The 12,476-nt window shown below is 40.9% G+C and overlaps 2 protein-coding genes across 3 annotated transcripts in view; one reads left to right on the top strand and one right to left on the bottom strand.

Moving 5' to 3' along the window:
* Positions 1-9,658, top strand: part of zgc:173742 (DNA topoisomerase I, mitochondrial) — a 27,826-nt gene extending 18,168 nt beyond the window's left edge. For both annotated transcript variants that reach the window (XM_044357354.1, XM_044357355.1), the window contains exons 15-20: positions 1,425-1,493; positions 5,936-6,050; positions 6,757-6,884; positions 7,075-7,175; positions 7,668-7,817; positions 8,741-9,658. In XM_044357354.1, coding sequence (XP_044213289.1) covers positions 1,425-1,493; positions 5,936-6,050; positions 6,757-6,884; positions 7,075-7,175; positions 7,668-7,817; positions 8,741-8,843 — 666 coding nt within the window. In that variant the 3' untranslated portion in view covers positions 8,844-9,658. The remainder of the gene's footprint in view (positions 1-1,424; positions 1,494-5,935; positions 6,051-6,756; positions 6,885-7,074; positions 7,176-7,667; positions 7,818-8,740) is intronic.
* Positions 9,419-12,233, bottom strand: hsbp1b (heat shock factor binding protein 1b). Its single transcript, XM_044357360.1, has 4 exons — positions 12,032-12,233; positions 10,698-10,764; positions 10,336-10,462; positions 9,419-10,001 (listed from the first exon to the last, which is right to left on the bottom strand). Exons 1-3 carry the CDS (start codon positions 12,074-12,076, stop codon positions 10,338-10,340), a joined length of 237 nt encoding a protein of 78 aa, XP_044213295.1. The 5' UTR covers positions 12,077-12,233; the 3' UTR covers positions 9,419-10,001; positions 10,336-10,337.
* Positions 12,234-12,476: the final 243 nt, after the last annotated feature.

Raw genomic sequence — 12,476 nt, forward strand, 5'->3', positions numbered from 1 at the left:
ATTTGTGTGCGTATTTGCGCATGCATGTGTAAATTTCTACCCCCACGTCTGGTGGCAGCCCATGCTATCTTCTGTTCCAGAGATAGAAAAAGAAATGTTAGCACCTGACAACCAAAGTGTTTTGTTTCTTCGGGAGAACATATAATTATTCAAATGAGTGCATTCAAAAGCAACACATTAGCTAGAATTAATTATTCCCTTGCATATTTTAGCATCATCAATTCCCCGGAAAATCTGTGAGATTACTGCTAAATGTCACTTGGATTAAAATGGAACAAGGATGGAAGTGAGGAATTTCCATTTTTAACCTCTGGGGGGGATTATATATTTTTCTTATTTACATATATATATATATATATATATACTGTCTATGGAATTTCTGCTGTTTGTGCAAAATGTTAGCATGCAGAGAACATACAGTTGGATGATATAGGGAATTGATACACAAATGGCAGTGCCTCCTCCAGCCATGAATGCTTAACAAATGGCTGGTCCTCACCCAAGTGTATCTGTATGTTTAAAAACAGTTACCCATTATCCATTTGAACACCAGTTAGCACGCTGAATGGCTTCATCAAATAACCCCAGAGTGTGCAGATGCATAAACGTATTGTGTTGGGTAAGCTCAGCCTGCTGAGCATTTATTTATTTATTAATTGTCTCCATCCTCAACACACACACACACACACACACACACCCAAACACATCACTAAACCAATTAGGCAAACTCACTTTGGTGTCTCTGCTTCTCTGAGACTTTTGGACAGATACTGATTTACATTTCCATCCCAAAAGCACTTTCACTTTATTTTTATTAGTTTATTCGCAGAAGTGAAAATTTTGCAACACAAATCAGCAAGTAAATATGTCACTGTGTTTTTATAAAGCAACACATCTGTTGCTATTAATTGGTGTCTTGCATATTTGGCTAGTTTATTTGGGGAACGGTGCATCTGTGGAACCCACAGAGTTGCTGGAAATGTCAGACGTACAGGTAATTGTGCCAATTCTTCTCCTCTGGCTCTGCTCTGATATGGACAAAAAAAAGTCAGGCTCTAGACACACTTGCTAAAACATTAAGGTGTTTTATAACATCTATGTATGTGTGTTTTAATATATATGTAAAATGTTTTAGATCTGCCCTGCAAGCTAGCCTTTAAGGAATTGGTGTCACTTACTGCCTTTCATGTTAAATTTATTAATATATTGAATGCAATTTCACCTTTGATGTTTTGCACCCAAAATAATGAATTTTCCACAACCAGGCCTGACCCGATTTCAATCCTGGTTAGTGATTAAAGAAGGTAACCACAGGTTGGGTTGAGATATACTAACAACAAGCTTTCAACAAAAACATTTCTTTTTTAATTTATACCTGTGAAAGTACAAGTTGCTTGATAAAATCTGTCTGTATATCTTCTCAGGTTTTTAGGAATGTGAAACTATTCTTGGACAACAAGGAACCTGGAGACGAACTCTTTGACCGCCTTAATGTGAGTGTCTCACTGACTGCCTCCACATTTCATTTCCTTGAGTATTTTTTTTTACACATTTTCAATGATTCTAGTCACCAGATGTTTAGTTTAGAAGAACCTTGTGCAAAACACTACCAGCTGCTGCACTCCGTCTTAGTGTTTGAAGCAGAGAATTGGTAAAAGATGGCTGAAAACTGCTCACAAGTGCCTTGATTAACTGCAAAGTCTGTGTGAAATAATTTTTCGTGAGCGTTATGTAAAAAGTGTGAGAAACACCCCCGAGGTGTGTAATATTTGAAGAAAGGGCAGAAAAAGATTGTGAGAGCAAAATAGAATTTTCTTTTTTTTTTAATGTTTTCCGGGGACAGAAGACTGCAGTAAAGGAAAAGCAGGGACTAAATTGTAAGGTGTAAGAGATGAGATTGAATGAGGGTGAGCCATTGGTGTGAAGAGATGAAAGGGCTAAAGTGAGGAAACGGGGAGGTGAGGAGTAGGGAAGAATATTGGAAGCGGGGAGACTGAAAGCAGAGAGGACTTTCAAAAGAGAGAAGGGATGGACTCTGGCAGATAAAAATGAAACTGCGTGAGTGGAAATGGAGAGTGAACATGCTGGGCGGATGAATTTCCACACATAAAAAAAAATCTGGCTGTCCTCTCAGCCTCTTCCTCTATCTTCAGGTGTCAAGGCCACACAGAATGCAACAGTTGTACACATGGTTAGTCCGCTGCAGGGATACTTTGGGTTTCTCAGACCAGGGAAACACTGCTCACCTCTACCCGAGCAGCGCGTGCGTTGCTGAACCGCTGCGGCTCACCAGCGTGCAGCGTCCACACAGACGGCGTCGCAGCTGCGGCGCTGCTACTAACAGCCACCAGTAATAGAAACTTTCATATCATCTCATTAGAAATTTCATTTATATTTAGTCGAGACAGAGAAAGGTTAAGAAGTGTGAGCTCAATTGTGAAAAATAAAAAATACGTGAGGTGAAAGCTGCTTTTTTTTCAGTCAGGCATGGTGCGGTCTGGTTGAGCCACATACACTCCTCACACCGGATGGGTTTTTTTTTTTTTATTGATTATATTGATTGTTCTGCCAGTTAAGCCCCCACTGTCACCGCTCCAAGTGAAGAAAATCCCTCCACGAAGTTCCCCCAAACGAGCCAAACACACTCCAACAAACAAACCTCCAACCTTAACTGTTAGGAGAGAAACTGATGACAAATAAGGAAAATAACAACATCAAATCTCTGTCTGGAAGTCCCGGTTTGAACTAATATCACAGAAAGCGAGCAGGAGTTGAGAAAAGCTCAGGATGTCACCGACTCTCCGCGCTGGCGTTCCCCGCCAGAGGGGCTGCCTGCCCTGGCTGACCTGCAGTGGTGACACTTTATATTTTTTTCACGTCTGTGACATATGCTACAGATACAGAAATTGATAGTGAAGGTGTAATGTTGCTGGTATGATGTCAATATGACTATCAACAGTATTATTTGTGTATTTGAAACCGTAACACAGGCTAACAGATCCTTATCAAGGATGCATTCAGAGTCATTCAGTATACAGGTTTCTAGTCGTGGAAACCAGGGTACTGCTTGTTCTGTCAGCTCACAACCTGCTGACCTTGGGTTAAGTGCTGTCATTGCAGAGAAGTACCTTACCATACACCCAAGAGAGACAGGGTTGTAGGTGGGAACGTAACGCAACAGATGAATGGTCACGTTGAGGAGAAGGCTTTAATCAAACATCGAGGGAGAAAGAAATGCAGATAAGAAAGCACTAAGAAGGTCTGAGAGTCAGCTACCTGCTGGCGTATAAAGATTGACAAGTAGGAAGAGAAAGATGCAAGACAGGACAGGAGTGAAGGGGTGAAATGCAAAGATGGAGCAATTGAAAGAGGGAGTGCGCTGCCTCTGCTCTCTGCCCTCCAGTGTGTCAGGAAATGTCAGGGTGTGTTGGAGGTGGAATGGTAATGGCTGCTGTGGGCAGGCCTGATTGACACCTGGAAAGGCCAGGCCACCGAGAGAGCAAAGGGAGGGGGGGTGGGGGGGTGGTTCGTGGAGGAGTAGACTGAGTGGCAGGAAAGAAGTGACAGCTGGTCCAGGTGAGAGGAGGTTAGGAAGGAGAAGGCGGACGATGGCTGGAAAAATGTAGGAGGTGGAACAGAGGGAGGAAAGATGGAGGGTTGGAGAAGGCAAGGGGCATAAGTGACAGCCAGGCAGCTGCGGTGAGGCCAAGATGAGGAGGAGGAGGTGGAAGAAAGCTAGAAGATGTAAAGAGTGCTGCTATCCTCAGCTGGGCATACAGAGAGAGAAGGTGGAAGACATTGACGAAGGGTGAAAGTGGATAACTGGGAAAACAAAATGTGAAAGAGTTAAGTGACTCCTAGCCATATTCCATTAACAGCCTAAGTGACGTTTTGCGCCAAAATAGTTTGCCTGTTGGGGATGGTGTTAATTGTTTCAGTGCTATTCACATGTGTGAACATGCGGTAACAGGATATGAATTTGTGTGTCTCCTGAACAAAATGCTATAATTAGAAAACCACTGCATTGTTCAATATTGTCAAAAGAAGTTCCTGCAGGCTCAGAAGTCTCAAGAAGCATAGCACTCATGTGTAACAGAGGGTTCAAATCCAGCACAAGAACTTTGAGGCGTTTCATTCCTTTCTGTCCGGGTCTTACAATCTCTGCTTACCTGCACAAAAATGCCAAACTGAAACGCAGTTATATTGATTTTGCAGAAATAACGTACGTCAGAGTGCACAAAACATTTTTGAATGTTGTGGCCCGAGCTTTCAATATCTGTAAGCGTTCAGTGTTGCAAACATTTCATTGTACTGAATGACATTTCAGACGGAGGGAGAGATGGTGCTCCTCAATATTTAATTGCACAAGCCACAGCCAGCCAGGTCATGTTTTTTTTTTTTTTTCCCCGAGTATGCACACACACATCATATGAAGGTCTGAGTGTCTGATGTGAGCTGAAAACGCAGGCTTTGTCAGGTTTATCTGGAAGGCTCCTCTCCAGAGTCCACATCATTATAGCTACAGTATACACTCTGTCTGCAGTTTCAGGTTAACTGTAACCTCAGTGGGATTTCCTGAACTACATCTAAGTCAAATTACTACTAAATTAAATTACTACCTGCGGTGCAGTGTTGTCCCTATGAGCTGCTTTATTTTGACACATTTCATTATTTTTTCCCTATTGTATCCCTTCTGCCATCTACTAGTAGGCAGGTTTTATCAGGGAGCCGATGCAGAGAAAACACACAAATTGGACCCAGTGAAAAGTGAAAAACAGATCATCATAGCTCGTTCAGAATGGCAACAGTCAATATTTCTCCCTGGCATTAGTCGCCAACACCACAAATTGGCTTTGCAGTATGTTAATGAGAAAGTCCAGTACATAAACCCCTGTGTTTATAAATAGGAAATTAGAACCGCAGTAATGACAACTTGTGGTAATGCCTTACATGACATAGATGACATGCACAAACACAGACACGTTTGTGCACACAACACATCACAGCAAGGGAGTTTGGGGGGGTATGAGAGCGCTATCAATACTCGCCCCTCAGACTTGCAGACACCTTCATTAGCATTGCATGGGCAGAGCTAGGTAGCTCATTAACAAGGCAGGCACGACACCAACTGTGTGTGTGCATAGATGTGTGTACCTGTGTGCTCATGCATGCATGTATACTTATATATATATATATACATGTAAACCCTCCCTCATCCCGTTTGTAATTGGCTCCCGCAGTGAGACACACACACACTCATATGAGTCGGTGGCCCCAGACAGCCGGGTCCTGACCCTGCTCTGATTAAACCAACCGCATCATTATTGTAATCTTCATCACAATCATTTCATCTTTTGCCAGTGTGGTAAGCTCCCCCGGCTTTTCTTTTCCCACATCTGTGTGTTTTCATCTATGCTTAGAAACACATGCGATACCTGTCTCTCTAGTCTACGTGTTTGCACCTCATATCAGTGCCGCATGTGTTTGTTTTGCTTTCACACCAGTTTGTGTGCCCTTACACTGTTAACTCTGTTTCATCTCTCTGCTGTTCTGTTGAAGCTGCAGCCATCCGACAGGAGCGAATGGCTGTCTAACCACCGGCTATGACGGCTCTCGATTGTTATAATACCTGCAGAAATGTCAGAGGGGGAATAGTTGTGTGCTCTCTTTTTTTTTAATCTCCCCACTCTTAATGGATGATGATGATAATGAAGGCAGAGATGGTTTTTTATGTGTTTTATTTGTTATGGTATATCACAGACGCTTTGAACACTGCCGTCATACAATGCCATAGTGCCACCTAGTGGTTAGAGAGCATGCTTTCATTCGGCTGGCTGAATGGTTTAGTGCAGACGCTGTATTTGTTCTAGACCACATTCATGTGGATATATGTCGCTCTTTGTCCTCCTCTTTTCTGTTTTCCTTCCTGTGTCAGACGACCATGATGAACAAACATCTGAGTTCCCTAATGCCAGGTCTGACTGCGAAGGTCTTCAGGACATACAACGCCTCCATCACCCTACAGCAGCAGCTCAAAGAACTCACAAACAGTAATCACACACACACACTCACTATACTGTAAAACAGCTTAATCTTACATACATTGCTGTATACCATACTCAGGCTTTTTAAGGCTCTGGCTCATATTCTGGACGGTTACCTGCAGTTTTAATACTGCAGCCTTTTATCACTCTGGCTCTTATCATCGTCTCATTACCTGGCTGCTTGTGTCATGGAGTCCCATCAAAAAAAATGCCACACTTTTGATATTTTGACATTTTTTATTTTTAGTTTGCTTGATTCAAGATACCCTGGCGTCAGTCAGCTTTTCCATCCATGGCAGCAGTACATTATCACTGTACCCAGTGCTGTGCGTCTCTGCCTCCCTCTTATCAGGGTCCCATTGGCTGCCTCTGCCACAGTTTCTCATTCAGAGATAGAAGTGTCACACTCTCTTCTCATTTCTGGATAGCCACTGAGAGCCAGTCTGTGGGCTGACACATGGTTGTGGTGGGTGTCGTGTGGACCCCAGAAAGAATAGATAAAGCTAATGGGGATCTGAATAATGAAATGAAATTGTAGCAACCTGTAATTGTGTGTGATTTGTGGTGCAGATGGTGGGTTGGCAATAATAACACAAGGGACACCAGCATGATTTTATCTTTTTAAATTTCTGTGCAGGATTCTGGTTAGATACGTGTTCTCAGTGGAATTTTCCTATTTAAATACAAATTACTATTCTGTCACCCTCCAAAGAGTCTGACAATGTGGCAGAGAAGCTGCTCTCCTACAACAGAGCTAACAGAGCAGTTGCAATTCTCTGTAACCACCAGCGGGCGCCGCCAAAGACCTTTGAGCAGTCCATGGCTAACCTACAGGCCAAGGTAAGAACAGACATGTTGGTGAATAATCTTGATTTAGCTTATTAGACACAGTATTTCATCACATTAGGATTTCCCTTACAACACATTAGCAGGGACTGTGGACTAGAATTTAAGAAACAGAATTTTAGTATCTTTTTCCAGCACATTCAATGAAATCTTGAATGTCTATGTCCTAATGTGCTCCACCAAGATTGATGCTAGAAAGGAGCAGCTGGCTCTTGCCAAGACAGAGCTGAAACAGGCCAAGAAGGACGCCAAGACCAAAGGCAGCTCAGACCCCAAGCTGCAGACGTAAGTATCACAACGGTGCAGAAAAAAAAGAGCAACCTACAGATATTAAAACAATGAGAAATGATTAACACGCTTAAAATGCAAGGATCTCTTCAGTGCAGACTTAATCACAAGCAACACGCACAAGTACCCATCGAAAAGTACCCTACAGGTTTAAACGCCTCCAATCAACGGACATAACTACTTCAGTGTGAATAATGAGCTGTGTGGAAAAGTAAAAGCTTGAAGTTGCAGTCATGTACAGTACCAGTCAAAAGCATGGACACACGTTCTCATTCCAGGGATGTGGAAGGTACAAGTGTCGCTTCCCTGTTGTTCATTTTGACTTCATGAACTTTAAAAGCCATGGTGGCCTTGATAAGACCATTCATGAAAACAGTGGGTACAGCTCTTGTGCTGAGTAAGTCAGCCCTACACCTGATAACAGAGAGGAATGCTATCACTAAAGGCATTTTGAGTGCTGCACTTGCTTTTGTGTATATTTTCTGTCAGGCTGGTGGAGCGGAAGAAGGCAGCTGTGAAGCGCTGTGAGGAGCAGCTGCTGAAGATGGAAGTCCAGGCAACTGACAGAGAGGAAAACAAACAGATTGCTCTGGGTACCTCAAAGCTCAACTACCTGGATCCACGCATTAGTGTGGCTTGGTGGGTGAATACAAAAAAAAACTTGATACCTAGCTGAAAACACACTTATGCTCAAACTGATGCACCTGTAGGCCGACATAAAAGCACACAGTCAGCCAGCTAATTTTAGTGTTAACTTGCATTATCATGATATGACATAAGGTATTACCATGGTAACCTGCACTGCATGACTAACCTGTTGAGACAGGTTCATGTCAGTGGACTGGATCAAAATGTGTAAACAATCCAACCATTGACTCACCACTAAGTAAAAAACTGAGTCACTGTTTCTACAAGAAGCTGCAATGGACAGAAGTACTGCATTTGCAAAATAATGAGAGACAATGCAATGTGTTTACAGATCATTGACTGACATCGCATTTTATGATGATTTTATTAGAGATATAAGAAATGTTTGTAGTACAACCATTTGTCCTGTCAGGCTTTAAAACAGATTTTTACAGCAGGAAGCTAGCTGACAATAGTTGTCGGTAATGCAGAACACAAAGAAAATCTTATCTGTAGATTCAGTGACATAATGATGATTGCATATAAAACCTCTGTTGCACCATTTTATTGGAGAAATATCTCCTTACTGAAACTGTAGTTTAGTTTCAACTGAACTATAATATATAGAATTTGAAAATTCTTCAAACCTTCAAGTTTCTGCAATTACACTATCTGTAGTTTTACTGCTGCTTCAGTAGCAAAAACCGTTACTATTAACTTGGATGTTCTGTATTGTTCATATTTCAATACAACAGTATATCTGTTATCAGTAAGAGCCAAAATGTTAGTAATAGTGTTACATAATTTTCACACTTACTTACAGCCAGCTAAGCCAGAAGTAACTGGATATTAAGATTTTGATACTAGAAGATTTAATGTTGGGTTAAACTGAATATTTATTTTGCAGAGTATGTTTAAGTCTCTTTTTCTTCTAGGTGTAAGAACGTTGAGGTACCTGTAGAAAAAATCTACAACAAGAGCCAAAGGGACAAGTTTGCCTGGGCCATCGACATGACAGAGGCAGACTTTGAGTTCTAGTCTGAAACATCCAAAACTCTTCAGTCTTTATATTACATACAGTACTGTAATGTTGCATCTGTAAAATGTTCATAGGCTACTGATGTTGTACATGATGAGATTATGTGATATGATCAAGCTCCGCCCCTGTGACACGTTGTTTTGTTTACTGCTGTTCATTTCTGTTTGATGCTTTTGGCACTTTAAAGGACTGTTGGTTTGTATTTTGTTTGTAAATTTTATGTTTCCATTAATTTGAATAAAAGTTCCTACTATGCAGTGAAGTGACAAGAGTGGTTACAATTTGTCTAAATACTACTTTTAAGTAGACATTGATGCAAATGCCTCCAATTCCATATATATACAGGATTTCAATTAAACATCTAATTGACCATAATGACAGATGCCTAATTTCTCAGCTTTAGTTGACCTGAATATGTGATACAAAATTGTCGCTCAAATGCATTTAACAATGTAAACCAAAAAAATAAAATCCATGCAACACTGAGATGTTCCAGGTAATTTGCATTAGAAAATACTACTCTGGTTTGGAAAAAATAAATACAGAAGAACACTATGAGCACCTCAGTTAATGATATTTTTAAAAATTCACTCAGCACCTGGCCAAATATTTATTATGCAATACATGACAAACCGCATTGTATTAAATAGCTTTAATAGAAGAAAATCTGTTAGAATTGGAATGCATCCCACACCTCTAATATCCGCTTTTTGTAAAACACTGCAGGCTTCAGATGTTCACTGTGCCCATTTCCCATGTTGGTAGGGATGGAGATTTTACTGGCCCTATTGCCTGCAAGGTGTACTCAGCACAGGCTAGCGCAAAAAAATGTCTCCATCAGCCATCCCCTCATGGGACTGAATTAATTATGACATACGATGGAAGCAAAATAACCTCCAGGTCGGTGCACAAAATCCATAAATTGCATTCCTGCACAAGAGCATTTAAAGCTCTGAAGGGCATAACGCACTATTCTAGCTTACAAATAACGTTCCAATTTTCAAGTCATTACATAACTGTAACCGTTTATCACAATATTCAATATATAAAAAAGCATATCACACAACGACACACCAAATCAATATAAGTCATTTTCAGAATTTAAGTCTGCTGCTCCTGAACATAGGACCCGACTTCACGCCTTGCTTCTTAGGAACCTGTGAGACAGACAGAAAAAAAGGTTCACGTTCAGTAAGCCGGTAAAGAGACTTGACATGAATGCATTTATACATGTGATCATGCATTTTGCTACTTAAACACCTGTAAATGATGTTAAGCAGATGATATAAAACTGAATGATGGTGGAATTATTTCATAGATGTTCAACATTTAGATAAATGCTGTAAGTGTCAAAAGACAGTCAATCTTCTGATATCTATATATTCGCAAGATTAGGAATACAGACACAACCCTAGACCTCAGTGCAAAATGCAGAGTGTGAGGAGAAACTCTTAAGATACAGAGATGATGGATTTGCTGCTTCAGTCTCACCTTCATGATGAGCCTTGACCCTCTTTAGCCTTTTCCGGTGTTGCCTCGATCTCTTCAACACCAGCCTGGGTCATCAGGTCAGCAATATTCTTCTCCAAGTCATCAATACGCGTGCTCATCTCATCGAGTGGAGAAGCAGTTAAGGCACATACTTAAAATGAGGAATCTCACAAATGAGGTAAACTATGTCTGGGTCAGTCAGTCACTACTGGAGGGAAAATGCTGAGTGAATGCAAGAAATCCCTACTGAAACATCAATCTATTATTGCAAGGGATTTAAACTATTACAATTCTTCCGGATCTTAATGCATTTAAATCAATGAACAATTGATTGCTGTCATTTTAAATGATTGTTTGGATATTCCTCCCGATGATCTGGTCTGACATGGTCTGGAACTTGTCCTGCATCTGTTGCAGCAGTGTCTGGACCTGTGAAATAAACAACAGACGCACTGTAAGTGAAACAAGAGAATTTAAGTGATACCACTATAATATTGTGGCTTGTCCACTATTAACAATACCTGTGCCACTGAAAAAAACCGCACTGTGACCCTAATGCACCGTGCTTGTGGTCTATGAATGATTTTTAAAAAGGCAGAAGGACGATGGTAACAGAAATATCGGTTTCCTTGACAACAATGTAAAAGCTCAGTAACCACGGGAGACGATTCTTTAATTCACTGTGACCAGAATATCCTGCAGAACAATAAAAGCACCATAAATACACATTGCTATGTATTTGAGCATTCTCTGCCTGCCATCACAAAACGTGGCTTCACAGTCTAACAGTTGGGTCCAAAGTGGTTCCCATGTAACCATGTTAATGGTTTATCATTTCCCCTTTAAAACACACAGTATACAGACTGATTTAACTGTTTTATGACTCTACGAAAGGGGAAAAACCTGAACTGACTACAACTGGTTTATGCTGCTATGGAGTCTCAAAGTAGTACTATTATAATGTCAAGAGACTATTTACACTTACTACTACAAAAATACATCATTAAAATACATATTTGTGCGTCCCACGCTTGAAAAGGTTTTCTAAACTTAATTCGACAATTTCTATAAATACACAGTGCATAGAAAAATATCAGAATGTATGTATAAGAATAAAAAGTCCATGAAAATCATTTAGACAACAACATAAACTATCACAGGTAAATTGCTAAAAGTCTGGAAGCTTAACGCTTCATCAAATGTTCATCTCCATGGCAACTGTCAGAAACATTACCTCACCTACCTGTCGTAACGTTACAATAGAATAAATAGAAAGCCATGTAAGCTTTTATCAGTGAACCTGTACACCATTATTCAATATAATGGAGAGAATGAATTAGCAATAGAAAACGTTGTCTTAGCGCAAGCGTCTCTGCTCAAACATCACTGCCCTGCAATAAGTTGTTTATGTAATGCTATGCGGTCCCATCGGTTGTGATTTTGTGATGTCATTTGGTAACAAGAGCAACTGACCATTACATGAGGTTACGCAGCTATACTACTTACTCATACTTATATATATACTTACTCCTTTTATTGTATAGCCAAATAAGTATTAAACGTTACAGAAGCACTATACTCGGGGAAACATTAACGTTAGCTTGCTAGATAGCTTCCCTTCGTTAGCACTCTTATTGCACACTGCTAGCTAAGCTAATATAGCTAACGCTAGCTTGCCGTCGCGATCACGACTCACCACATTTGTAAGGTCCTGCACCGACTTGGGATCCGTCTCAGCCATGGTGTGAATGATTATCAGTGCCTAAGCAGTATTAAAGTTAAACTCGCAGTCTACCGATTATTACACTATCTGCTTTGTAACTGTTAGAAATAGATAGCAGTCTCTCGGCTCGCACCACCCACCACACAGTCAGCTGTTCCTGTAGTCTCGCGAGAGTTGCATCAAGTTGCAAAGAAATGTGGGACATTGAGTTTTCAACGGGGGGGGGGGGGGGGGGTCGGCTGTACAGTAGTTTGTAGTTCAGTTTACCCCTCATGGCCTCAGGAAGACCCTACACGGTATTCATTCATAGCATTTATTCCCCAGAGTTAGGCTACATCCTTGCACGCCTCAACGACCTACATGTTTAATTTACGACTGTGCAACAAAAAGTACTGAACAAGGGTGTGTGTGTGCGTGT

Source organism: Thunnus albacares, chromosome 7 (genome assembly GCF_914725855.1).
Source record: "Thunnus albacares chromosome 7, fThuAlb1.1, whole genome shotgun sequence".
Classification (NCBI taxonomy): Eukaryota; Metazoa; Chordata; class Actinopteri; order Scombriformes; family Scombridae; genus Thunnus; species Thunnus albacares.

What these genes read in the sequence shown, in the direction of transcription:
- hsbp1b (XM_044357360.1), bottom strand. Translation starts at nt 12,076, where the DNA reads ATGGCTGAGACGGATCCCAAGTCGGTGCAGGACCTTACAAATGTG. An exon ending in TGCAGGACCTTACAAATGTG is followed by an intron (nt 10,765 to 12,031) that starts GTGAGTCGTGAT and finishes TTTATTTCACAG; the next exon opens with GTCCAGACACTGCTGCAACA. An exon ending in AGACCAGATCATCGGGAGGA is followed by an intron (nt 10,463 to 10,697) that starts ATATCCAAACAA and finishes CTGCTTCTCCAC; the next exon opens with TCGATGAGATGAGCACGCGT.